General features: G+C 39.7%; 1 protein-coding gene across 4 annotated transcripts; it reads left to right on the forward strand.

The window, feature by feature from the left end:
• LOC101167429 (poly(rC)-binding protein 3-like) lies at positions 1-27011 on the forward strand. 4 transcript variants are annotated; one of them, XM_023963995.1, is made up of 13 exons: positions 1-104; positions 6201-6365; positions 6450-6473; positions 6550-6582; positions 6694-6810; positions 10788-10919; positions 10994-11122; positions 12159-12302; positions 15667-15708; positions 18515-18593; positions 19017-19075; positions 21859-22028; positions 22098-27011. In XM_023963995.1, the coding sequence occupies exons 2-13, from the start codon at positions 6291-6293 to the stop codon at positions 22150-22152; spliced, it is 1059 nt and encodes a 352-aa protein (XP_023819763.1). In that variant the 5' UTR covers positions 1-104; positions 6201-6290; the 3' UTR covers positions 22153-27011. The 4 variants fall into 4 exon arrangements, with proteins under 4 accessions (XP_023819763.1, XP_023819767.1, XP_023819766.1 ...); XM_023963999.1 differs by having other exon boundaries at positions 19020-19075; XM_023963998.1 differs by having other exon boundaries at positions 18518-18593.
• Positions 27012-27771: the final 760 nt, after the last annotated feature.

The following is a 27771-nucleotide window of genomic DNA, read 5'->3' on the forward strand; positions in this document are numbered from 1 at the left end:
GGGCAGAACGAGAGGAAGAGGGGGGGGTTATTCTGCCTTTGCGATTTTTGATCTTGCGACGCCGACAGTGGTCATCAGCTACCGTGTCCTGCGCCAGACGAAAGGTAACAACTTTCAATTTCAGTTCCGCCACAAACCAATGGTCGTTGGGGGGGTTCCTTTAACTTAAGTGTTTTTAAATTTGCGAAATACTCGATTCATGGTCGTTTGATTGCCACACGGATGCAAACTTCAATGAAATTCCGGTCTGCGTTGAGGTTGTTAAATATTAATCAAGTTAGTCAGTGGTGGTCATTTAATCTGAGTCGGTCAACAACTTTTTGACTCGATCGGTGAAGTTTCTTAGACTTATTCTCCACCAGTAGCAACAATTATGTGCCGTCCAATTACGACTTTCCATGCTGTCTTTGTCTCGGCTTTTGTTCAAGCACGAGCCTTAATTCACTGACAACGGCGAACGTCAAGGTGGTTGATGTGCTGTTTCATTCCGACTCAACGGACAATGTGTCAACGACACGAGCCGCCGCCGCAGCGCCACCAAACATCGTTAATTCAATTATCGTCACGTAAATTCTGAGTGAGTCAAAAACGAAGGTGGTCGGAGGTCGGAGCGATTGTCAACGACTGCTTTGTTTGCTTTTGTTTGATTCAATTATTTGCTCAGGGGGGCTAAGTGTGTGTGTGTGTGTGTGTGTGTGTGTGTGGGGGGGGGGTACAATTGGTTTCGTTCGACGGCCATGACTTTGTGACAAGCAGTGATCTCACATTACAAACTGTGGCAAATCTAAAATGGCCGACCATCGCTCAGCTATTTGCAATCATCGCACAACATGGTGATACCGAATTCTGAGAGATTTAATACCCGCCCCCCCCCCAGCCCCCACCCCACCCACCGTAACCCTACAGTGCCGCAATTTATTTGCAGCACTTAAAGCTGGGGCCGGTTTCCGAGCTCGTGGCCAGATTTGGCTGCTGCGTCTTGACTGTGATTTGGACTGAGATATCAGGATGCCGGGCTGCTGATGTGGGCTGACAGCTCTTGAGAACACTGTCATAGCGATGTATGGGAAGGCCAACTGGGCGGACCCCCCCCCCCCCCCCCACAAACAACAAAAGCCTGCGCCAGACGAGGCAGGAGCTGCTCATTTAAACCAAAACCTCGGGACTCCGTGAAGCTCCTCGCGATCCGGCACCCCCACCCATCATGTTTTTCATGCACCCTTCATCCAGTATTTCTAAAACAACCTCAAGCAGGTCAACCATCATACCCCCCACCCCCATCGCCCACCCCTTTCACTGCTGTCCTACATGCACACTAATTTCCCTTTTGTTCCGCCTTAATTGGAGCACAAACGTGCCCTGCAGGGCGCTCGTGGGCCGACGTATTGACTGCATATCCCCACACACACACACACGCCAAACAGATTCGTTGACGCCTGGCGTGCGTGCAGCTGCACACATCTGGCCCTTCATTAATTACACCTGCAACCAGCTGTTCCTTTTCTCAACTTCTACTTTGCGGTGAAAACACCAAATCCCTAAAAACTGGTTGTTTTCACTTTTTTAGGAAGATCAAAGGGTTTCATCGATTGATAAAACCTTTACATAAAAAGGATCAAAGGGTTTCAGGTGTTAATATGTTTGAAAGTTTTGAAACTTGATTTACAGTAAAGCCATAAAAAGAGGTAATTTTTGCTTTTGCAGGTACATCAAAGAGATCAAAGTGTACCAGGTGTTAAGATAGTTGAAAGTTTTGAAAACTTAAAATCCACAGCGTTTACGGCATCCACGTAAAAATCTCCGCTAACGCTAGACGAAAAAGGTTTTGATTCACTTCTAGAGAGGTATCAAACATATCAAAGGGTTTTTATCTCTTTGATAAAAGCTTTACATCAACGATGTTTGATTTTCGAAAGTCTTAAAAGTTGAAGTTTGCGGTGTTTACCGTATCCACATAAATCTATGATAAAGCCATTAAAAAAGGTTGTTTATCACTTCTAGAGGGACATCAAAATGATCAAGGGGTTCGACTCCGACTTATATCGTATGCGCTAGCATCTGCGCTGCGACTCATTTCTGATGCGCTAGCATCATGCACTCCCACTCATTTCTGATGCGCTAGCATCCGCGCTTTGAGTCATATCGTATGCGCTAGCATCTGCACTCCGACTCATTTCTGATGCGCTAGCATCTGCGCTTTGAGTCATATCGTATGCGCTAGCATCTGCGCTCCAACTCATTTCTGATGCGCTAGCATCATACACTTCCACTCATTTCTGATGCGCTAGCATCCGCGCTTTGAGTCATATCGTATGCGCTAGCATCTGCACTCCGACTCATTTCTGATGCGCTAGCATCTGCGCTTTGAGTCATATCGTATGCGCTAGCATCTGCGCTCCAACTCATTTCTGATGCGCTAGCATCATACACTCCCACTCATTTCTGATGCGCTAGCATCCGCGCTTTGAGTCATATCGTATGCGCTAGCATCTGCACTCCGACTCATTTCTGATGCGCTAGCATCATGCACTCCGACTCATTTTTGATGCGCTAGCATCCACACTTTGAGTCATATCGTATGCGCTAGCATCTGCGCTCCAACTCATTTCTGATGCGCTAGCATCATACACTCCCACTCATTTCTGATGCGCTAGCATCCGCGCTTTGAGTCATATCGTATGCGCTAGCATCTGCACTCCGACTCATTTCTGATGCGCTAGCATCATGCACTCCGACTCATTTTTGATGCGCTAGCATCCACAATTTGAGTCATATCGTATGCGCTAGCATCTGCGCTCCAACTCATTTCTGATGCGCTAGCATCATACACTCCCACTCATTTCTGATGCGCTAGCATCCGCGCTTTGAGTCATATCGTATGCGCTAGCATCTGCACTCCGACTCATTTCTGATGCGCTAGCATCTGCGCTTTGAGTCATATCGTATGCGCTAGCATCTGCGCTCCAACTCATTTCTGATGCGCTAGCATCATACACTCCCACTCATTTCTGATGCGCTAGCATCCGCGCTTTGCGTCATATCGTATGCGCTAGCATCTGCACTCCGACTCATTTCTGATGCGCTAGCATCATGCACTCCGACTCATTTTTGATGCGCTAGCATCCACACTTTGAGTCATATCGTATGCGCTAGCATCTGCGCTCCAACTCATTTCTGATGCGCTAGCATCATACACTCCCACTCATTTCTGATGCGCTAGCATCCGCGCTTTGAGTCATATCGTATGCGCTAGCATCTGCACTCCGACTCATTTCTGATGCGCTAGCATCTGCGCTTTGAGTCATATCGTATGCGCTAGCATCTGCGCTCCAACTCATTTCTGATGCGCTAGCATCATACACTCCCACTCATTTCTGATGCGCTAGCATCCGCGCTTTGCGTCATATCGTATGCGCTAGCATCTGCACTCCGACTCATTTCTGATGCGCTAGCATCATGCACTCCGACTCATTTTTGATGCGCTAGCATCCACACTTTGAGTCATATCGTATGCGCTAGCATCTGCACTCCGACTCATTTCTGATGCGCTAGCATCATGCACTCCGACTCATTTTTGATGCGCTAGCATCCACAATTTGAGTCATATCGTATGCGCTAGCATCTGCACTCCGACTCATTTCTGATGCGCCAGCATCCATGCTTCGACTCCATTCGTATGCGCTAGCACTCATTTTGACGTTTAATGAAGGGCGTAAGCGTCTTTTGGCATTTTTGAGTCCATATTTTGGGCAGAAATGCAAAGCGCCAGATTAATTTCCTGTCTGTGAAAGTTCCAAATTGCATATTTGAATGAATATTTATCTCACTGGATGTGCATTTATATCCTTGTCCTTTGTTTTGCTACATAAAAAACTGCATTTTTGTTGCTTTTTCGCATTTTATTTGGACGTGGGTGGCTCCCGCAGGGACAGAGTGAAAAGGAAAGGGTCAAAACATAAAAAGATCTCTGTTTTCTGTGGTACATGATGCAGGGGGTGATGGGAAGTCAGGGGTGGGGGGTGGGCATTTTGCTCTGTTCAGCCGAGCGTAAAGCGTGATTAATTCAATAGCCGCCATTGAGGAGGAGGAGGCTAGCAGTTCTGCAACGCCGAGCGTGACCCACTTTCCCCGTCAGATGTCATGAAAAATTGTCTCCCGACTTTCTATCCGAGCGGAGACGGCGTGGGGGGGGGGGGGGCACAATAGTGGAGGAATGGGTTTAAACTTTGAAAAAAAGCCAAAAATTAAAATATTTGCCGGGGTTTGGGGGCCCGTTGGCTCTTGTGAATCACCATGTCGTCTTTGATGTCCGCCATTTTTTTTTTTTTTTTGCTGGCCTAAATTCCCAGATGACTGAGTCTTAATCATACAATATATATATATATAAAAACAAAGTGGAAAACAAAGCTTTGGTTGACGATTTTTTTCTCCTTCATTGCATGAAGATGGCAAAGATTTATCATTTGTAATCCCAAAGGTAGTTTTTTTTTCTTTTTTGTACTGTCCCTCCTGCTTCCACAGACAACCTGCACCACTGGCTCAGATTTTAAACCCAGATTAAGGCTTTTTATGTAATCTGGGTTCCTCTGGGAGATTATGGAGACAGCTGGCCGCAGAATCGCCATTAGACCTCTCTTTCTGCGGCCTCAAAACCGGAAGATGTGGACTATCTGCCCAAATTTGGTTTAGAGCGGTGATAGGTGTCGATTTTTCTCACAAAATCAGTTTTTATCCAAAAAAAACACACATTTGTCAAGTTTTTTGGGGAAATTTTGACCAGAAAAATGCGCACCCAGCTGCCCGATCCAAGACGCTTTTGAATCGTTTTACAGTTTCAGGTATTAATTAGCACACGGGAGGTCAGGCAGAAAATCCAGTGTTCTCCACGCCGCAGCTGCGGCTGCGACAGGCAGACGGCGACTTTGTCTGTGCATCAAGGTCAGCCGCGTCCGGAGCTTTTTTTTGTTTTGTTTCTTTCTTGTTTCACTTCAGCACCAATTTCTGCTAAAAAAAAAAAAATCTGCATACAAGACCCAAATCCTCTGATTTCTGCACACAGTCGGTCCAGATGCTCGCTCAGGGCCTCCAACCCCCCCTCACCTCCCCCCCGGAGTCTGTCGGCGGCCTGCGGCGCCCCCTCGCGTTCCTGGCGCCCCTTGTCAGGCGGAATTAGAGGCGTCCGGTTAAAATGGCCTTGATAAAAATAAAGACGGAGCTGGTCGTCGGGCGGCTGCAGAGACATATGCTGACCCACATTCCCCGGATTTTCTTATCCAGAACATTCCTCCATCTGTGGGGACAGTTTTATGACCAACTTTATCGCCATGGAAACTGTTTTTGTTTGTTTGTTTTAACCTTAAGGGAATAAAAGAAACTGGAAACCAATAATTGTAACAGTTTTGGAAGATTTATTCCCATTTTTGACAAAAAAAAACATAATTTAAAAAAATATTTTTATGGATTTTTCACAATAAAAGGACATTTTAGAAACTCAACCTTTTCTTTGAAAGGAAATTACAAAACATTTACGTGTGGATTGAAGAAAAAAAAGCTCAGAATAATTGTTATTCAGCTAAAAAAGGCTGTTGGTTATTTATATTTTTAATAATTTTGGTTAGTTTCTGTTTTTTATTTATAAAAAAATCGCTTCACATTGTATTTATGTAGGTTTTTTTATGTTTAAAAATTGATCAAAACCAAACAAAACAGCAACAAAAAAGATACTCTACAACTTCAACTAAAACCAAATAAGGTTTGTATTTGAAATAGAACTAAAGAAGACAAAAGGTTCTGTTTGAGAAATTTTTCCCTCTCCATTTTTTAAATTCCATTTACTTAAATGGTATTAGATTCCAAAATAAAAGCACTAAATGCTAAAATGCTACATTACATAAGGGTTAAAGGCACATTTGTGATCATGAATTTTTCATTCTTATTTTAAATTGATTAAAAATAAAATATGATTTTTTACTGATAATGAAATAACTTCTTTTCCAAAACAACCAAAAATGATAAGAAAAAATTCTAGAAAAGATTGATCATAAAAAGAAAATCTTAATTTGGTTTACAAAAACAAAAAATGTAAAACGTTTTACTATATCGACTAATTTTTGTGTTTATGTCTTTCAAATTAAACAAAAATGCAAAAATATTAATAAAGCAACTATAAGTAGCCTTTTCTGCTTCTGTTTGCTTGTCAGGTGACTGGTTGGCTGACTCCGCCCATCACATTCACCCTCGAACCTCCTCTTTCACGTAACCACGCCCCTTCCTTCACATCCAATCCCGACATGGAGCCCATCAAGGTGCAATCAGAAGGTGGACTGAATGTGACCCTCACCATCAGGCTGCTGATGCACGGAAAGGTACGAACGCCCCCCCCCCCGAACGTTTTCTCCTCCCACCTGTCCGTCAAAAAAACTCACTGATCTCCTCTGGTCTACCTGCAGGAGGTGGGGAGCATCATCGGAAAGGTATTTATCGCCAAATCAACATTAAAAAAAGGGCGAGTAAAATTCAAACTTCTGACGTTTCTTGTTTTTCTTCCAGAAAGGGGAGACGGTGAAGAAAATGCGGGAAGACGTGAGACGAATCCTTGTTGCAAACATTATAAATAGAAAAAAAAAGCCATTACAGGGCTGGTTTTGTCCTTAAACGTCCCCCTCTTTTTCCTCCTTTTCTTTTGGGTGACAGAGTGGGGCACGCATCAACATCTCGGAGGGTAACTGCCCCGAGCGGATAGTCACCATCACTGGGCCAACGGACGCCATTTTTAAGGCCTTCGCCATGATAGCCTACAAGTTTGAAGAGGTAGCTATGACATCGCACCCATGTCTGGGTTCTCAAACTCTTTTATTTTTCAATATTTTTCTTTTTTTTTTTGATGAAGTGTAGCAGGAAGTGATGCTGTCAAAAGGAGGAAGTAGAAGGGGAAAGCACGCCACTGGCTCGCGTCCTCGGCTGCATGGCTCGCGTCCAGATATGCAAAAGCAGGCTTGGCCACGTTATGTAGGACAGAAATGTGCTGATGTAACCTTGCAGCACCCTCTGAAAGTGGGCCAGTACTGTTTAGTCTCTTATTTATTTATTTATTTTATGATTTGGACGCCGTGTCTGGGTTCTTCCAGCTGTTTCTGCATGACAAAGCAGAGACCAACTGACGGCCTCAGAGGTTTTGTCTTTGTCTACATAACCAAAAGCAGCAAAGTACCTAAAAAATATTTGGTACAGAAGAAAGGAATTTTAGTTATAGATAATGTAGAACATTCCCTCGAAAAATCACTTTTTTATTTTTATTTTGTCAATAAGAGATCAAAAAGTCGAGATTTAATCTCTTTTAAAAGCTTTTTTGCTGATTCATGAGTTATTTTTCTTATTGAAGGACCCTACGAAAAGTATTCACATAAAATGTTTGTCAAAATGGCAGCCTTTGACGATAGGATGGACCATAGCAACCATTGAAGTTTTTAAATGTCTAAGACTGAGAAATATGTGGAGCAATTTTTGAGTTCGTAAGTCAAACTAAATTTTCCCTAGCAACCAATGTTTACATGTGTCATTACCACAGGTTTAACATTCAAAGCTTTTTTTTAGTGAATCTCTTTTCATTTTATGTATAGCATTTTTAATTTTGTTGGGAGGAGCCACAAGTTTTTCCACACAAAGTTGACACTTTTAAAAAAAAGAATTACTATGTTTGATACTAAATTCATGTGGTGAAGGGAGATGTTGGTTCAAAATTTCGGTGTTTGACAATCGGATAGAGTATGGCAACCATACAACTTTTTTAATGTCTTGGAATGATAAATTCGTGTAGCAAATTTTGAGTTTGTCAATAAAACTACAGTTTCCAATTTTCCCTAGCAACCAATGTCTATATGTCCCAGATTCTCTTTTTTATTTATTTAGTTCCGTTGTCGCAGTAGATTTTCCAAGCAAAGTTGGTACTTTTCAGAAAGTTATTAAAACTACTGTGTTTGATACTAAAATCATGTGCTGAAGGGACGTGTTGGTTCAAAATGGTGGCATTGAACAATAGGATAGATCATACCAACCATGCAACATTTATTATGTCTCAGACTTACAAATATTTGTTGTAATTTTTGAGTTCGTAAGTCAAACTAAATTTTCAGATTTTCCGTAGCAACCGTTGTTCACATGGACCATTGCCGAATTTAAAGGGGTTTGCTGATTGGTTCTCCATTTTTTTATTAATTAGTTATAGCCTATTGTTTTTTTGTTTCTTTTTTTATGAAGAAGCCGCAAAAATGATTCTTGTCGGTGTTAAAACTACTGTGTTTGATAGTAAATTCATGTGGTGAAGGGAAATCTTGGTTCAAAATGGCGGTGTTTGACAATAGGATGGAGCATAGCAACCATACAATTTTTTTAATGTCTTGGACTGATAAATTTGTGTAGCAAATTTTGAGTTTGTAAATAAAACTAAATATTCTAATTTCCCCTGGCAACCAATGTTTACATGTGCCACTACCACATCTTTACCATTTAAAGCTTTTTCCTGATTGATTCTCTTCTTTTTTTATTTAAAGCTTTTTCTTAGTAGTTTTTCCAAACAAACTTGTTACTCTTCAGGTAGTTGTTAAAACTATTGTGTTAGATGCAAAAATCAAAAATCAAAGAGAGACGTTGGTTCAAAATGGTGACATTTGACAGTCGGATAGACCATAGCAACCATAAAAATTTTTAAAGGTCTCGGAGTGATAAATATAAGTAGGAAGTTTTGAGTTCGTAAGTCAAACCAAATTTTCTGATTTTCCTTAGCAACCGTCATTTACATGCGCCATTACCGCAGTTTAGCATTTAAAAAAAAATGTACAGATGAATTTAGCTAAGTACAAATTTTCATGCTATAGTGTTTTGTATTGACAACACAAAGTGTACGTGAGTTATAAGGGTCTCCATTTTCACTATTTACCATTTTGGCAGCTCCACTGATCCATGTTTGCTGCTCGGTGCCAAAAGTCACATTTTAGTGAGACAGGAGCTGAAGACGTTTTTCTGTGCAGGAAAGCTTTTTGACTAAGTAAAAAGCATTTTGCATTAATGGATGTAATCAATTCATTTAAGTATTGAATTACTTGGGACCTGCAGACTACCAATTTGTCAATCTAAGGTTAAAACATAAAGACTTCCACAAAAAAAACACACATCTAGGCTGAATAAGTATTTTTTTTTGTGTCAATAAAGTTTTTAGGATCAAAATTCTAAATTCTGAATACAATTGTCGATTTGTGTGCATACATTTTGTTGTAATAAAAGTTTACCTCTTAGTTTTTTTTATCTATTAATTATTTATTGCTACCTTAAAGGCTTATCTTAGTTTTAAAAAACATTCAAACATTTAGAAATAAAATAAAAAAAGCTTTATTATTTCGCATAGTCTTAGTCACAACTGCCCTTCCGGGTGAAAACTTGCTGTCAGTGAGCGACTGCTACCCGCCCCTCACTCCCCCCATCTGCTCCTGCCACCCTAGTCAAATTACAAAGTAACAAATTAATAAAAAATAAAACACTTTTTTCAATAAGGTGGCTTTCTGTTGGTTTTATCTTCATAGCAACTATTTTATTTTTGGGTCACGTGAGGGTGGCGAACAAGCCTATTCAATTTTGAGAAGAATTAGTTAAAGTGAAATTTGGGATCTTCTTAGCAACGTTTTTTTTCATTAGCCACGCCCACATTTCCTATATGTTCATACTGTATGTCATGGCATTTGATTGAGCTTCAGGCAACAATTCACGAATGACAATTTTAGAATATACCTGTAAAAATGTAAAATGACACGGAAAATGCTACTTTGGCTAGCTTGTCACGCTAACGTCATTTAAAATCTACAAACTTTAAAATCAATGTCTTTTCCCAACTGACTTTCTAATGCTACTCGAGGAGTTAAGAGGCAATGAACCGAAATCAAGGAGTTCCAACGGTAGAAAGTACCAAAAGTGATTATTTATGTATTTTTTTAAATTCAAGATGGCAACCTCTTCTAGAGGTCAAAGGTCAATTAAAACTTTGATGGTGATTGTTGCAGCGCGTGTGTGATATTTTGGTGTAACAATACTTTCCTTTTACCACGATGCCCAAAAACCTGAAAATTTCACGTTGCCACAAAATGGCCGCCAAGCCGTGGGTCGTGAGGCCATCCCATAATAATTTCCTATATCCCGACTGTTTTGATCTCATCATTGGATTTTTTTTAATTTAGCCTCAAAAGAGACTTTTTAACATGAACTTTTTTTTTGTCTGTTTCACGGGTCGTGATGTCATCTGGTTTTTGGGGGGAGGGGGGTTCGCTCACTGTGTCAAAAAGTCATTTTTACCGGGTGCTAGGAGTTTGGCGGTTTGAGTGCGAGTATGTGGCGGGGGCCAAATCTTCGCTCAAACGCAACGTGAGCACAAGCAATTTTTGTTGTTGTTGACATCACGCCTTATCAGTGGATTGAAAACGAGAGGTGGTCAAGATGTGAAAACGGTCACACAGTTCCCCTCTCTTTTAGTCACCGGGCTGCCAAAACACCTGCTCGCTGCTCCTCCTGCCGCCTCCTCCTCTCCTCTCTCTCTCCTCTCTCCCCTCCGGCTGCACTCTCAGAATTAAAAACACCCTTCAAAGCGTTTTTTGCTGAGATTGATTTCCGGGTCACAGGAGGGAGGACGGAGCAGAGAGGAGACGAGGAGGCACAAATTAAACAAATGAATGAAGCCTTTTTACCTGATGAAAACGCCACTGCGCTCTGTCCCCGCCCTCCGTCCCATCCCCCACCCCCTGCAGGATATCATCAACTCCATGAGCAACAGTCCGGCCACCAGTAAACCCCCAGTGACCCTGAGGCTGGTCGTCCCCGCCAGCCAGTGTGGCTCCCTCATCGGAAAAGGAGGCTCCAAAATCAAAGAGATGCGGGAGGTGTGCGGCCGTTTTCGTCCCCACAATCCCCTCCTTTACCCGCTTTCAAAGTCAATCTGGGTGGTTTGCTTCAGTCTACAGGAGCACAGGTCCAGGTGGCGGGCGACATGCTCCCCAACTCCACTGAGCGGGCGGTGACTATCTCCGGAGCCCCCGAGGCCATCATCCAGTGTGTCAAACAGATATGTGTGGTGATGCTGGAGGTATGGCATGGGAGGGGTCGGCATGGAAACCGAATTAATGTTTGATGTGCAAATAGATGAAATGATATAATTACATTAAAAAAAGAAATTTGTGTGAAAAATATCATGTGTTATTCAAGTATTTAACTGTTGTGAAAACAATGGAGCTAACCATTTTAGCACCTTTAAAATAATGAAAACCACCACCAAAAATGAGCTCTATTATTTCAGCAAAAAAATCTATTTGTATTATTTAACATTAAAATAATTTAAAGTTGTTTATGATGCACATGAGTGCTTTTAGCAGTAAAAAGGTCTGTTTGTTGAATAAAAAATGGTGGATTCTGCATGGCTAACAAATGTTGGTTTTAGCTAACGTTAGCTAACTTTATTTTTGCGAGTCTTAAAAGTCAGAACAATTCAGGTGATTATAGTATAGTATTAGTATTAGTATAGTATTTTTCTTAAATTATTCTTTAGTTAAACAGAAGACGGAGTTGAATAAGTTGTGAAAAACAGTCAGTAGTAGCATTCTAGGGTTTTTAAACACAGCTTTAGCAGAAAATGACTAACCTGTTTTTCTCATAAACCAATGAGATTGCTCCATTTTGGTGTCTTTCTTCTTCTTCTTCCATCATTAATTTCAAATATCTGCACAGCCATTTCTCCATTGGGCCTTCTTGATGGCAGCAGCCATGGATGCTAGGACTTTTGTGACGTGACTGTAAGTCTCCAGAGAATGGACTTCGGAAAAAAATAAAAAAATAAAAGGGATCTTAAAGTGCAATATTATCAGTCATCATTATCCAGTTGAGAGTGGTCTTCCAGGCAAATCCAAGTTTAGTTGTGCACCGAAACCACGATTTGGACATTTTGTGTCGGCATGAACGCACAGTGAAGAGCACTTTTGTGTCACAGGTTGTCCTCCCCAAGGCACCGCCCCCTTCTGGCCTCACTTGATGCGACTTCTTTCTTCTCTTCTTTTCTCTAACACTTCTCTCCACATCTGACCCCCTTTCTTCCTCTCCCCCACTCTCTCCTCCTTTGCTCTCCTCAGTCCCCACCGAAAGGTGCCACCATCCCCTACCGCCCCAAGCCTGCCTCCACCCCTGTCATTTTTTCAGGTGGCCAGGTAAGAGCAGACCCACTGGGGGCGTCCACAGCCAACCTCAGCCTCTTACTGCAGCACCAGCCACTGCCTGTTAGTGTCACACCAGGTTTTACTCACTCTTCCTCCCTTTCCTCACTGCCTCCTTACCCCTCCCCCCTTTGACTAGCATGAAACCGTCACGGATGTTTACGGCATCCATCACCCCCAGCCACTCAAACCAGAACTGAGATAAATGTTCAATGACAGGTCTTGGTTTCAACCATTGACAGTGTATGGGAACTTGACTGACTCCTCCCCCCCTGGCGTTTTAAACAGGAAGTACCCGCTGGATCCAAGAAGCCAAAATCCCATCGACTTCTACGGACATAAACAGCTATTAGTCATTGAAAAGTTTGATTAACAGATTTCGTGTAGGGGTGTGGCCTTCCAACAAGCTCCCTCCTGATTGGCCAGAGTGGTTGCCATAGAAACATTGGCTCAGACCGACTAGGACCGATCTCTGTCTACAGCGACATCTGGCTACAACATCCTTATCACGAAAAAAATATGGCGACCAAATTGATGTTTTGTTTGATCCGGAAGTAAATCATAATCTACCACTCTAACACTCACTTGGTCCAGTTCTCAGATACAGTCGATGGTTTCAACAAAATCCTACGGGAGCCTTTGAGGTTCATTAGCCTGAAACAAAAACGCAAAATATGAGGGTTCTCATGCAACATATCATGTCGGCGTTATACTACATTCAATTCGGGCATGTGACGCACGTTCAAGAACACGCTAAACAGTGTACCCGATACTAGCGCATGTAAATACAGTTGTATTTTTGTGAAATATCGTAGTGGTTCAAATCTGTTGAATAATGCTTCAGGCTTTTTCTTTTACTCTCTCTTTTCCGATATACGATAGACTCTATGTCAGATCATTCTGGTTGGGCGCAAATTTCATTTATTAATGTCTCCTCCATGATCAATTTTCCAACAGTTGATGCCTCTGTGTTTTATTTAAAGACGTCCTACATTTGTCACTGTCTAATCTGAGTCCCTGACTGGTCAAAGTTCAATTGGTTTAACTTCCAATGGGCGTTCAATGGCCGTGAGTTTTGTACTTAGACCCCAAAAATAAATTGAAAAACTGGTGTGGCGACGTGTAACCTCAAAGATTTTGAGTGCGAGGGCCCGAAACACGCATTTCCACCTGTTTACTTAGACTTTTTATTGAAAGCGGTCGCTTGAACACGCGTTTCCGAGTCTGGTGTGAAGATATGAAGAGAACTCGTCTCTGATCGTTCTATTGATACTAAAAGTGTGTGCATACAGGGTTCACACTACACTGTCGCTAGCCGACACTAGCGCATGTACACCACCTACAGCTGGAAGAGGCTAGGAGTGAAATTTCGTAGCAATGCTAAACTTGCTCCAGGCTAATCCTTTTTTAAAAAACGTAATGGTTTCTCTGACTGATATACGTGTGTAAACATTTAGCCTATTTATCGCGATTTTGCAATACGAAATAATACAATAGTTAAATAGCACAGACAAAATACTAATTTGTGAACACAAGAGTTGAATTGTAAGAACAAAATTCAAAACTTTTGACCAAAAAATCGTTGAATCGTAAAAATTAAACACTGCTTTGTGGCCAAAAGACTGTTAAATTGTAGAAATTGTGGCAAAAATATTGTATTTAAAATTTTAATTTACAGTCTTAAAATAGTTAAATGATATAAGTAAAATGATAATTTGTGGTTGTGAAATGAGTAAATATCCTGTTAAAACATTTTCAGAAAATGTTTTTTCCAATTCTAGACAAATTTTGTGGCTTATTTGCTGCCTTAAATAAAAGTCAGTCCTACAGTCTCTGTCCGTCAGGTAGCATTACTCTAAAATAGTTATAAAACGCAACATACCAAGACTAGATTGTGATTAATTAGTAACCTTTTTATGCCATTTATATTTATTTCGTAACCACAAATTAGCATTTCGTTCACATGTTTTAATTGTTTTGTAGTTACAGTTTACACAATTTTTTGTTTAAAGTCATCCAACCAGTCATCTAAATGAACAGATCTTGACCCAAAACTGTTTGAAATTTTTGTGTAATGATGCAACACACTAGCATGTATAGCAACAAATTAGCATTTCATTTTCTTATTTTAATTATTTTGTACATTTTTTTTTTTTTTACATTTTTTTCTTTTAAAGTCATCAAACGAGTTTTGTCAATATAAACAACTTGACCAAATACTTTTTGAAAAATTTAAAACAAGTGTCGTGAACTCACTCGGTAGCAATCAAACCACGCCCCTTTGCAGGCTCATTCCCAGACTCAAATAAAATGTACTCATACTTTCTTATCCAATAGACTACATAAACTTCAATATGATACGATAAATTAATTAACTTTTTTTTTAAAATACGTTTGTATATTTTCGGGATTCTGTGGCCACAAGTTAGGATTTTGTTTCAAGTTTAAATTTTTTCGTAGCTACAATTAATTTATTTTGGGTTTGTTAACGAACACCATCATGACGAATATCAATTAGAAAATTTCATATGAAAGTGTAACGCATTCACTGTGAGCTAGCAAACAAGACCCGCTCCTTTGCAGGCCAGCCTCAAAATTTAACCAAACTTTCTTACCCAACTAGCTACATACTTTAGTTTTTGTTTAATTGTCATCAGATGGGCTCTGTAAATTTACGCATCTTGATCAAAAACTATTTTATACGAAATCTTCAAATAGTGAACAAGACCCGCCCCTTTGCAGGCTGCCCAGACCGACCAATCAGAACAGAGAAGGCTTAAAATAGGGTCTTAAAGAGATAGACAAAATTATAACTACTACCAAAAAAACAATTGTTTGTATTGTAAATCCTGACAGTCTTATATTGTCACATTAAGTTTAAAATTTGTCCATAATTTTTCATTTTTTCAATTGAATAGCCTAAAATGACAATTACAAAAATAGCCATTTAAAAACACACCCTCAAGTTGAAAGAAATTCAATAACAGGGTCTTTTTAAAAATTGTATAGCTTCTGCTCGTCTTCTGCTGTCTTAGCAAGGATCAAATTAAATTTCGCTCAGTTCTGACCTGTGTGGCCTCAATAACCACAAATCCAACAGGACGAATCACGTCCCTCCTTTCAGGGTCGCTCCTCTGGTTTTCTCCTCACCGTTCCCCGTCACCATCCTGCTGTTTGAATTGTCCCTTATTGGTTTAGTTCAACTGGATCTGATTGATGAATAGAGGGAGAGCATGACAGGAATCCATAGAGTCTGACTCCCATATTTATGGGTAGAAATGCTTTATATATATATAAAAAATATGTAGAAGCTGTAGAAATGTCAATCATTTGTTGTTATTTTTTGCTAAATTGTAAATATTTTACATCACTTGACTGTACGTTTGTTGGGTTGACATGATGTAACAAATTATTCTTGTGATTTCAGGCTTATACCATACAAGGACAGTACGCCATCCCACATCCAGATGTGAGTGTTAATCCTATGGGGCGGTCAACAATGCACACTCCTTCAGTCTGTCTCGCTGTATCCACAGTTTTTCCTTTTCTCTATCTTTACATTCATCCTTATTAATATTAACAGTTAATATTAATACAGCTTTTTTCTGATCTGTATTTTCAATTTTTCTAACTTTTCTGCTTCTTCAGCTTCTTCCTTTCGCTTCTCATCAAACCTCATGGGGCTTGGCCTGAAGACTTTTTAAAAGAATAAACACATATTTGGTGAAAACTTTAAATTAAAGATCTTGTCAGACGTTCTAAAGTGGTCACCTTGATAGCAATTTTCTAACCCTACATCTTATTTACTACTTAGCATGTTTTGCTACTGAGTAGCCAAGAGAATCGCGTGACAATCACAAAAAAAGAGTAATATAATGTATAAACTCAAGACATGATTATGTAGCAAGCCAGCGTTAGCATGCTAACATTACTGAATGAAAAGAAGTATTTCGTTATAAAGCTACGCTCACACCGCCCTTGGCAACTTGCGTTTAAGCAGCCACATTTAAACGAACGATCTACATAAATTCGCAGATATGTAGGTTTCAGGCTTCTCCGTTCGAAACTTGTAAACTATCCAAGTTTTTAAGTCCATTTTTAGGCTGTAAATGCAAAAGTCTCGTTAAAGGTTAAACCAGGTTGAACTTTGACCAATCGGGGATTTGGTAGTGACGTATTGATGACATCTCTTTTCATGGAGAAATTACGACTTGCGATTTGTGCCCGGACAGAAATTATACGACACGAAGTTTATCAGGATATAGCTGTGGGAAATAAAGGCCTGGAGCAAAATTCGCGAGATTTTCAATGGTTCAACGCTTCACACCAAGTCTCTTCCAACTGTAGGTGGTGTACATGTATACCTAGTATCGGGTTGCGACAGTCTTGTGTGAACACCATATGCATTCGCTTTTAGTGTCAATGGACCAATCAGAGATGAGTCCTCTTAATGCACGGAAACGTGTGACTAAGCAGTCACTTTCAATGAGAAGTCTATGTAAATAAGTGTCAATCCACGTTTCGGGCATCCGCGTTTGAAAGTCTCGCATTCCCGTGTTGCTACATAAGTCTGTTTTTCGGGCTTTACGTACACGGGCTCTCCAAAGAACATGCATTGAAAAGTTAAACCAGATTTTCAGGAACTTGGATTTGTTCATGACAAAATGAAATCTCTTTTCGTTCATGGAATTTTGTCATTTCAATTTGTGCCAGAGTTAGCTAACACACAGTCCAAACAGCTCCATCCGATTGATTAAGGGTGTTGAGGGGTCCATCTGATTAGTCAAATTCCTAAAGGGATTTATTTGATTTGTTAAATACTTCAAGCTGCCATAAGATTGTTTATGCACATTTAAGGCAACCCTCTATCGCAGTGTACTTCGTCTTTTGCGATATGCGTGTTCCTAAGCTTAATATCACATAATGATAAATTTGCTATTTATTATGCATGCCTAAAATACAACATTTGAACCAAGCCTCTGCAAACTGTAATGTATATACATTATTGGGTAGTGACAGTCTAGTGTGAACACCATATGCACACATTTTTAATGTCAGTGGACCAATCAGAGTCAAGTCCTCTTAATGCTACATTCACACCGGGCTCAGAAACACGTGATCAAGCAACTATTTCCAATGAAAAGTCTATGTGCTCAAAACTATCGTGATCGTGCGTCACTACGCAGGTTTTTGTGTCCGTAAGAAACACGCGTCCAGTGAACACACCTTGAAAGTTGAACCGGGAAATTGGAAACTTGGATTTGTTAATGACAAATTCTTTCATATATACAACATATCGCATTAAGCCTCTTCCAACTGTAGGTGGCGTACATGCACTGTTACTGGGTAGCGACCATTTCCAATGAAATGTCCATAAAAAGCACATAAGTGTGCGATTCGGGGTTCTGTGTTCAAGATTCTCACATTCAAGTGTTTCTACGAAAGTTTTTAAGTCTGTTTTCGGGCTCCACGTACAAAACGTGTGGGCTTTGAACGCACATTGGAAGTTAAACCAGTTGAACTTTGGTAGCCACAGATGCTTGGTGTCCCTTTGTGCCAACCGTTTGAAAATTAAAGAGAATTTATTAATTGCGATTTGTGCGATCTGAACTATATGATACAAAGTCCTTCATTTATTGGAATAGAGCTGTGAAAACAAAGCCTGGAGCAAAATTTGAACCACTACGACATTTCTGCACGATATGAGGAAAACTCACAATAGTGATCAATATTGCGATGTTGATAAAACTTGCGATACAAGAACAAAACGCAAAGCAACTAAAAACATAAGTTCCATTTCACTGCAAGCCTGGCGCAAAATTCGCAATTTTTGAACCACTACAACAATTCGCAACAAGCGTCTTCCAACTCTAGCTAATGGTCATGTGCTATTATTAGCTAGCGACAGTCTAGTGTGAATACTTAGAACGCGGGTGTGGACGTAGCATTAGTGATGAGTTAGCCACAAAGGCAAAACTCAACCATTGGAATGTTCCAACATGGGTCGGGGCAAGGGGGAAATTTGGGAACCAACTTGTTACCGATGCTCTCGTCAGGCCAAGTCCTCGGTGAGCTTCTTCTGCTCTCCCTGCTCTTTCTCTCTCTCTCTCTCTTTATCTTGTCCTTCACCTCTCTGTGTTGTTACTTCTCCTCAGATCCTCTCTTTACTTTCGTGGCGTTTCGGACAGACCTCTGTGTGTGCGTGTGTGTGCGAGCGAAGTGTGTTTTTAACGATGACCTCATAGGTTTTGCTGTCCTCCTCCTCCCCCCCTCAGCAGTTGAGCAAGCTTCACCAGTTGGCTATGCAGCAAACCCCCTTTACCCCCCTCGGACAGACCACCCCTGCCTTCCCCGGTACGTACCCACCTACACAATGACCCCTTTTCGCCAAAGATCCTTCTTCTCGTTCGTACCTGTAGAAACGAAAACACATTCTCTTCCTCCTCTTTTTTCTCTCTTTTCTTTTCCTGTCTCTCTTTTTCTTCTCCTCCTTCTGGTCTGTGTGGTGCATTGCCATTGACATGGCCTGCTGGTGGTCTGCTCTAGTCGGTGTTTTGGTTTTTTTTTTTGGTGTCCCATAGCCTCCATGTTTGTTCGTTTGTCTGTAGTTTGTTTATCACTTAAAGAGGCGATTTCAGACGTCCACAGCTGATGATGTTTTTCGGCGCCTTGTTTTTTGGGTGACACCGACTTCTTTCAACGTGCCAAACTCTCTTCTGTCTCTTCTGCTTTTCCCTCCCATCTCCCTATTTTTTTTTTTTTTTGATCTGTGCTCAGCAGCAGGTCTGGATGCCAGTAACCAGGCCAGTACTCATGAACTCACCATTCCCAATGATGTGAGTACATTTGTCACCATGTGCAAAAAATGTCCAACATTGCTTCTCCTTTAAAAAAAAAGAAAGAAAGAAAAACGACAGGGATGAAAAAATCCTGAAAATCCTTCATTTAAAATGAGGCATTTGTCATTTCAAAGCTGGCAGTTCCTGCATTATCCTAAGCTTTTTTTCCAGGAGCTGATGTGGTATAAAAGAAGATTGTTGTTGCGAGTTCTGCTTACTCTACAATTTGATTTTGCAAGCGTTCCAACAATTTATACTGCAGAAAAACATGAATTGGCAACCCCCAAAGTCTGCAATTGGTCTATAATTGTTGTGACCTTTAACACCTTATTCTCGAGTTTTACGTCTTTGAACGGTGCATTGATGTTAAACATCATATTTCATTGGACTTTAACCCCTTTGACGTTCTTTGAGAATGATTTCCACCGGTCCGTCTGCGGTGCCTCTCCGTTGCGTTTTAAAAAAAAAAATAGAATTCCTATTAATCAGTCGGAATGTTTACATTGCCTCTATGCCGTTTGATATCGGTGATGTGTCAATTTTGCTGTAAAAAGGCCATGGGAGCCATGGGGGGGGCGCAACAAAGACAATATAAACTGAGTTTTGAGACGGACTCCCTTCGCACAGAGATGCACCGCTGAACGACCAGTGTAAATACGGGGTAAGTCATCAACCGTTGACGCAATTGACATAGACCTAATAAAATCTTCAGCGCAGAAAAGCAGCATGTCGGCCTCAATCTGATTCAGAATCCCTTGAAATTCCTCACCTTGCGTGAACAGAAGCTTGAAGACTGTATGTCAGTTCATGGCTGCCAGAGACATCGCCGGTACTAAAGGGTTAACCCTTTAACACCAGAACCTTGACTCCAATGTTTACAGTCTCTTGTCTGCCGCAACTCGTCAAGTGTTGACGCAGTTGCCGTGATTCCAACGTTATTTCAATGCTGCGTCTTTTCTGAGCTTCAGACTCTACTTAAATTGGAAACGGTCGAAGGGTTACGATAGCTCAAAGAGTGCTTGTAAGTTCCTGTTCGTACTACCATGACTCCTCAACTGCTTACCCAATTAACGTCATTGTAGCGTATTCTGAAGTGAAGTGTTCAATCAATGTCAGTCTGCTGATACTGATGTGGGAAAAAGACATTTTCGCACATCCGCTTCTCTCAGAATCCGTTGCAATTATGCTAATTGTTTCAATGGTCAAAGGGTTACGGGGGTTCATAGACCATACGTTAGTCCATCTCTGCAGACGACAGCGGCGGTATCACTGGGTTAACCCTTTAACTGCAGAGTTTTCAGATTCTTTTGACCGTAACTTGTCAACCGTTGTCGCAGTTCACATGGTTCCAACGGATTGGCTTTTAACTTGTATTAGTTGTGTTAATGTTTGAAGAGTTACGCTAATCAAAAGAATGTAAAAACTGGAGCTAGAGCTAACCTGTCGCAGTGGACGGGAACTAACTCAGACATTCAGACACATAATGAACACATGATACTTACATGCTATAACTCTTTGACAATTAACGCATTGAACGCAAATAAGCTGATTCTGATGTGGAGATAAGCAACTTTTCATATCTGCGTTTCACCGGATTTGCAAAACATTAGCAACGTCAAGTCTCTACAACAGACTCAACTAATCGATTACATACAAACTGTTTTGGTCAAAAGAATATGAACACTGGAACCAAAGCTAACCGACCATCAGTGGACTCTTTCAACTATCCATAACTGTTCGACCATCTACGCAATTAACATAACTCTAGGAGATTCTAAAGAGCACAAAAGCAGGTTTCTGATGATATGCAACAGTTTAAAGTATGTATTCAATCAACCTTAATTAGCTGATTGTGTCGTAGAGAAAAGTGGGTTTGCACCGTAACGCAACATTCTACATTAATGATGTGTTGCTAATCGGTCCAAAGTCATACTGACAGGGTTTAAGAGTTCCGGTATGTTTGATAACCGTTGTGCTATCCTAAGCACTTTAACGTTGGGAGTTGGGTCATCTAGACCCACTAGACAGTGCGCTGAACCTTTTTTCTTCAATGATTTATGAACCTCACTGGTGTCCATGGATTACATGAAATCTTTCCACCTTTATCCACCTTTGTCATGGTAGGGAGAACACGTCAATGTAAGGGTGGGGTCATCTAAGATAGCACAAGGGTTAATTAGGTGTCTCTGGGTTAACGGGCCAATACAGGGTTAATAAAGCTTACCTTGACTTGTATGTTGCCTAAAACTCTATAGGTATCTGACTAGGGCTGCACGATATGAGGAAAACTCGCGATATGCGATATTGGTGATTAATATTGCGATAACGATATAATTCGCGGTATAAAAACAAATAGCAAAACAACCAAAAACATAAATTCCATTTCACTGCAAAAGTTTAAAAATTGTACTCCAAATGACCCTCGTCGACGTAGGAGGCAAACATCAAACATAAAAGGGCTCATCTAAATGATCAACAACGTAAACGGGTCCTTCCGATTGGTTAAATGCATAAAGGGAATTATTTCATTTGTTCAATATTTCAAGCTGCCATGAGATTGTTTTAGCACATTTAAGGTTACCATTTATTGCGATTTTCGCCGTCTTTTGCGGTATGAATATTGCACAGCTTAATGTCGCGATAACGATAAATTTGCGGTATATTGTGCAGGCCTATATCTGACCCAATGTAAGTCTGTTGAGCACGCTCGTGGATCTCGAAGAGCGTCTTTCTCATGTGCTCAAGCCATCCTAAGTCCCGCCCCCCTGTTTTCTTCCCAGCTAATAGGCTGCATAATCGGACGCCAGGGCACCAAAATCAACGAGATCCGTCAGATGTCTGGGGCGCAGATCAAAATTGCTAATGCCATGGAAGGGTCATCGGAGCGCCAGATTACCATCACAGGGACCCCCGCCAACATCAGCCTGGCTCAGTACCTCATCAACGCAAGGTAAGGGCACTATAAGGTGTAAAGCAGACGTTGTGAACTGTCTATGATCTCTCCGTGTTCTTCCATTAGGTTTAGAGACGTGGCGGCTATGTGGAATGACCCGTCATCCATGACCACATCCTGAGATCCCTGACTGGCTCCTCCGTTTGGCCCTTTTCAATGACTGACCACCGCAGACAACAATGACGAAGCCTTTCGGACTTTGACTCTGGCCTCTCCGAAAACCCTGACCACCTCTTTTATCCCAGTTCGGCATACATAAAGAGGGAGTTCTTGGCGCTCCCTTCCATTTCAGAGAGCCTAAATTAAATCCAGAGAAAGAAAAAATGTACGGAAACAAAACTCTCTGTTGACTAGATTTTCTTTTCTTAGAGAACTGTTGAAGCATGTTGAATGTTTATTCATATTAATCTTCTTTTTGTCTTTTGTTTTCTGTCAGTACTGAGTCATAGAACATTTAAGATATAAAAAAAAAGTTATGAGCGAACATTTTTTTGTAGAACGTAGATCTTTGCATATTTAAGTGATGCTGTCGGCAGCGTGTGTGGCAGGATGTAGCCAAATGATCCGATTTTGCTACGATACTTTTTTCCTTCTTTGCACGTTTATCTCCAACCATGGTGCATCACTTGACCTTAAAGACCGTGTCCCACAGCCACTACATACATTTTGTGCATATTGCACGGAAAATTGGTCATATGTGAGTATAGGTGGAAAAAGTGAGAAAAGTTGTGGTCTTTACGTGAAATTTTCAGATGTAACACAAATGAACCATGTCAAAAACCACAGAAGTATGAATAAACCACACAAAGAACACGTAAACGTAGAACATGAACCGAGTGTGATTGTTGCGCTGTTTATATGCAATTCATCAGTGATTTGTGCTTCAATTACATAAATTTGAATGAATATATGCGCCATTTTTCCCATATAAAAGTGATACATCAATGGTACATGCGTGAAAATCTGTTAGACCTACGTGGAACAGTCATGGAAAGCCACAAATTTGAGGATGCATATCGTAAAGATTGCATCAGATATTCATAATAATTTTGTATAAACTACGTGAAATACACATAAAATGTTTAATTCTACCGAAAATGTTGAACACCTCAAAACCGAATTCACGTAAAGACACGTTGGCCAAAACCCTCGACGGACATCTGTGCACTTCGACGAATGGCAAATACAAGAAACATAATTTACGAATATCCCACATGTATCACAAAAGACGGAAATTTCGTACATGGAAAATGCGCAAAGTTTACATATTGGCTGTGTGACACGGCCTTAAGCCAATGCTGTCGCTCCTACAGGCTCCCGTTTAGAGTTCATTTCCTCCATTTACATTTCTGCATGTTTACAATGTCGTATCGTCGCGTGTTTTGAGTAGACGCTCCTTTTAACGTTGCTAATACACGTCTTTGTAGTCTTGTTCCTGTTCTTTCCGACGACTTTTTCAGGGTTCCTGACCGATCACGTCTAGTCCTACTCCCTGCCCGGATGAAGAAACTTTCCAGCGTAGCCTCCTTTTCGCAACACCAATATTTAGTATATAGATGCATGAATGGGAATTAGTGAAAAGAAAATCAGTGGCTAAAACACTGACGGAAAATGTTCATGATTGTTTACTAACTTATTATACTGTATTTGTTTTGTAGAAAAGACTAATGCGATTTAGCACATTAGTCAACTACGCGGCACTCATGCAATAGACTCTACTCAACACTACAGACTGCCTCTGTTGCAGGGAACGGGTTAGACTTAAAAGTCGTTTTTTGCGTTAAAACTTTGGCTTCCTTCTCTAGCGCCTAAAACGTTTTTTGTTTTTTTTTGTTAAGAAGCTTCGAGGAGAAGGATGCCAATCTATAACAGCAAAAGACAAAAAACAAAAAAAGAACTGCCTAAACGTTTGGACGTAACCGAATGGTAACTTTTGGGGCCATGGAATGTTCAGGGGTTCGTTGGAGGGAACCCACAGGGCCTGGGCGGACGTGACCACTCAGTCTCTTTTCACGATTGTTCATCTCGTCATGTTTTTTTCATCGTCATGCGTTTGATTTGACGCTTTAGGTTTGAATGTCTTTTTATTGTTGATACTATGTCGACTACTTTATTGTTTTAATTTAAAAAAAAAAAAGGACAAGATCGATGACAGCTGTACTTGCTGATTTTCCATTTAAGCTAGCTTGTATTTATCTATGCTATAGTGATGCAGGTACGACTTTTGTTCTGTAATTATGAAACGTAAGCTAAGTTGGTTATGCTGTCTTGGTAATAATTTTCAGTGAGCTTCGGTACTTCTGCAGCTCGTTGACGCTTTTACTTGTTTTAAATACACACCAAATTTGAGACAGTCAAAGTCCATCTCCTTTCCGAGTCTCAGTCGAACTCAGTTCAGTGTTGACACATGCAAACAGCTGTTGAATGTTATCGCTGAGTCACATTAGCTGCAACCCAACACTGAACTATTTTGCCGTTGCACGAAATCTACCCTTTATTTACTTACACAACTTCTGTTAGCATTCTTAGCAGCTTAAAAGTGGAGTTTGACATTTTGTGAAATATTTGTTTGTATTCTGATGTTTAAAATAACGTAGAATTTATGTTTGTCTTTATTACTGCTAGCGCTTAACTAACCTAGCAAAACCTAGCAGACAAAACTTAAGTGTGTACCTTCAATGTTACCAAAGGAGGTCTGAAAAACATTACGTTTAAAGTAATTAAATGTGAATAATTTTTGTTTATTAATGTGAGTAATTAATGCCCAATTTGCAAAACAGAGACTAATTAGCTATTTTAGCAACCCTAGCTAGCATAACACACCTGTGTTTAATTTGTAGTTATTTTTTTATATAGGTTTTTGATCTAATTATCGATTTGTTTTTCTGGGTTTTTTGGTGGAAATTTGAAAAACTACTGGATTTTCTCTTTCTTTAGAGTGCGAACTAGCAGCGAAAAAGCTATAAAATTAATTAATTTAGTTATTTATCTTTAAGAAGGTTTTTTTTTACTTGTCTGGTTAGTTCTAATCTTTTTAGCTAATATTTTTTTAAATTGCTGATAGAACAAATCCTGCAAGCCTACAACGTAAATATAACTGGTGATATTAACAGCCAGCATTCATTATTTACTTTAATTGATTCTACCCAATAGTAAATTGTGTTTTTTAGTAAACATTTGAAATCTATTTTAGTCTTTAGTAAAAATATAAAAGGAAAAAATAAAAAACTTTTCAATTTACTTTTGTGAAAAACTAAGTTTATTTTTAAGCTTTTTTGTTGCTAACTGGCATTAGTTAAATCAACACGATGCTAATTTTGGCAATAGAAACTGTAGGGGAAACTAGGTGCATATTTTTGACAACTTGTTTAAACACTTGCTAAATTAAACAAAAAAATACATTTGTGACTATTTTGGTACTTTAGCTAGTTTAGCTATTATAGCGCTCTTGAGTTGATTTTTGTAGCAAAACAATCTATTGGTGTTCTTAATTTAGTTCTTTCTCTTAGTACTAATCTTTCTAGTTTATATCTTTCTTAATTTCTTGATTGAAAACCACCTGCAAGGATACAAAGTCAATGGAAATGGTGTTGCTAACTCACTTAGCTTTCATTATTCTTTTCAAGTCATTCCTCCCGATAGTAATTATCAGTAAACATTTAAAATCTATTTTAAGAAAAATATAATAGGTAAAAAATCACATTTTTCCTTTTACTTTTATATAAAATGATTTTTTATTTATTTATTTAGCTTTATTGTTACCTGCAGGCACTAGCTAAATTAGCATGTTGCTCATTTTGGCACACATAATCTATAAGGGAACTAGCTGCAATATTCTAAAATAGTTAACATCAGCCAACTACCTTCAAAAAATGTAGCTTCTTTTTCAAACTCGTATGTTTGCTAATGCTTGTTTGCTAGGTTAGCTTGGCTCTAGCGGTATTGTCGTTTGTTGGCAGGCAGACTGTAAACTTTTTTTTGTTTTGTTTCGTTTAGCTATTTTTGCTAAAACAGTTTCCAAAATGTCTCTTCTTGTGACTTTTAAGCACTTTGATGGCATAAATGTGATAATGTAAATGGACCAAATGCTGTTTCAACTTACTGAAGGATGCATCGTCAGTCAATATTCGCAATAATTCTTATTATTTAGATGTAAACAGATAGTTGTGTTAGCAGTGAAACAAGCTTTTTTATTACTGTTTGTCTTGGCTTGTAATTCAGTGGAAACGTTTTCAAATGAAAAAAGTTTAAATAATAATCATTTTTATTTTCTTTCTTTGGGCAAACCTGCTTTTACGGTCAGTTAGCCAAAACCCAAGACGGGTTTATTTCCCGCAGTTGCAGTGAAGGCTGTCATTAAGGACATCTTTGCTTTTCCACTGCAGTTTTTAGTGCATGTGTTGCTTCGAACACCCGTTGGCGGTTGAAGTCATCATTTGAGGGTTTAAGTCTTGTTTTCCGGTACGATACTGACGCCAAAGCAGGTCAACTGAGTTGTACGTAACGGCAGTGGGATTTTAATAACATCCATATTTATGTGTTACTCAGTGTTTGAAAACTGTATTTACATTTGTGTATATGCCTGAGTATACTACAACTTTGAAACAAACTGCAAGTAATGCAATAATAGGGTGCGATGTGCAATGATTTATTTTTTCTCTGTATTAGCTTATTATTATTAGAAAATTTGGAGCTGTGGAATTAGCTATTATTTTGTAACTCTCTACTACTTTTTAAGTGGCAATGATAGTAGGAAAAAAAAGAAAGATGGAATGACCACAGTAAATATTTTTTTTTGTTTTTTTCTGTTTTTGTGAATTGCTGTTTTCTGGGGGGGACATTGAATCTTTAAATTATTTTGGATTGATTTATTTGCCATGTGCAGATCTACTGTATATTAGTTGTGAGTAATTCCATAGGTTTTAATTTTAAAGTGTCGGTAAGTATAACTATCAAATAAAGTTTAATTTCTTCTTTCAACTTGGTTTGTTTTTTGTTTTTGTTTTTTTCCTGATAGAGCTATTTGGCAGATGAACGTGGGCATGTCTGGTTTGGGGTTCCACAGGGCTCTATTTTAGGACCACTTATATTCTCTTTATACTTCCTTCCTCTGCGCTCCATCTTAAGTAAACACAGTTTCCTTTCACTGCTATGCTGTTGATAGTCCGTGTTTTTATGACACAAACTTTTACTTATCAATTTTATTTATTAGTAGCTATTGTAACCCTTGTGCTATCCTAGGCACTTTACCATTGGGAGTTGGGTCATCTAGACCCACTAGACAGTGTGCTGAACCTTTTTTCTTCAATGATTTGTGATCTTCGCTGGTGTCCATGGATTACATGAAATCTTTCCACCTTTATCCACCTTTGTCATGGTAGGGAGAACACGTCAAAGTAAGGGTGGGGTCATCTAAGATAGCACAGGGGTTAAATGTTTTGGTGCTTTTAATACATGGCGCCTTGTTTGACGTCATACGACTAAATAAGCTTGGATTAAATCATTACGTTTAAACATATTTTCAATGGGTTTTTAGAGAAAAATACAGAGAAATTGAATTGTTTACCACGATGAAATCCTGTCAACAAGCTTTATACAGTTGGTGTAGACAATAAACCAAAGAAAGTTGGTAAGAGGAGAAATATTTCCATCTCTGATGATTTTTCAGAAGAAACTTTCTAAATTTTGGGGGATGAGATAATATCAAACTTTCATTCCGGAATTACCTGAATGGGAGGGT

This window comes from Oryzias latipes, chromosome 2 (genome assembly GCF_002234675.1).
Source record: "Oryzias latipes chromosome 2, ASM223467v1".
Lineage (NCBI taxonomy): Eukaryota > Metazoa > Chordata > Actinopteri > Beloniformes > Adrianichthyidae > Oryzias > Oryzias latipes.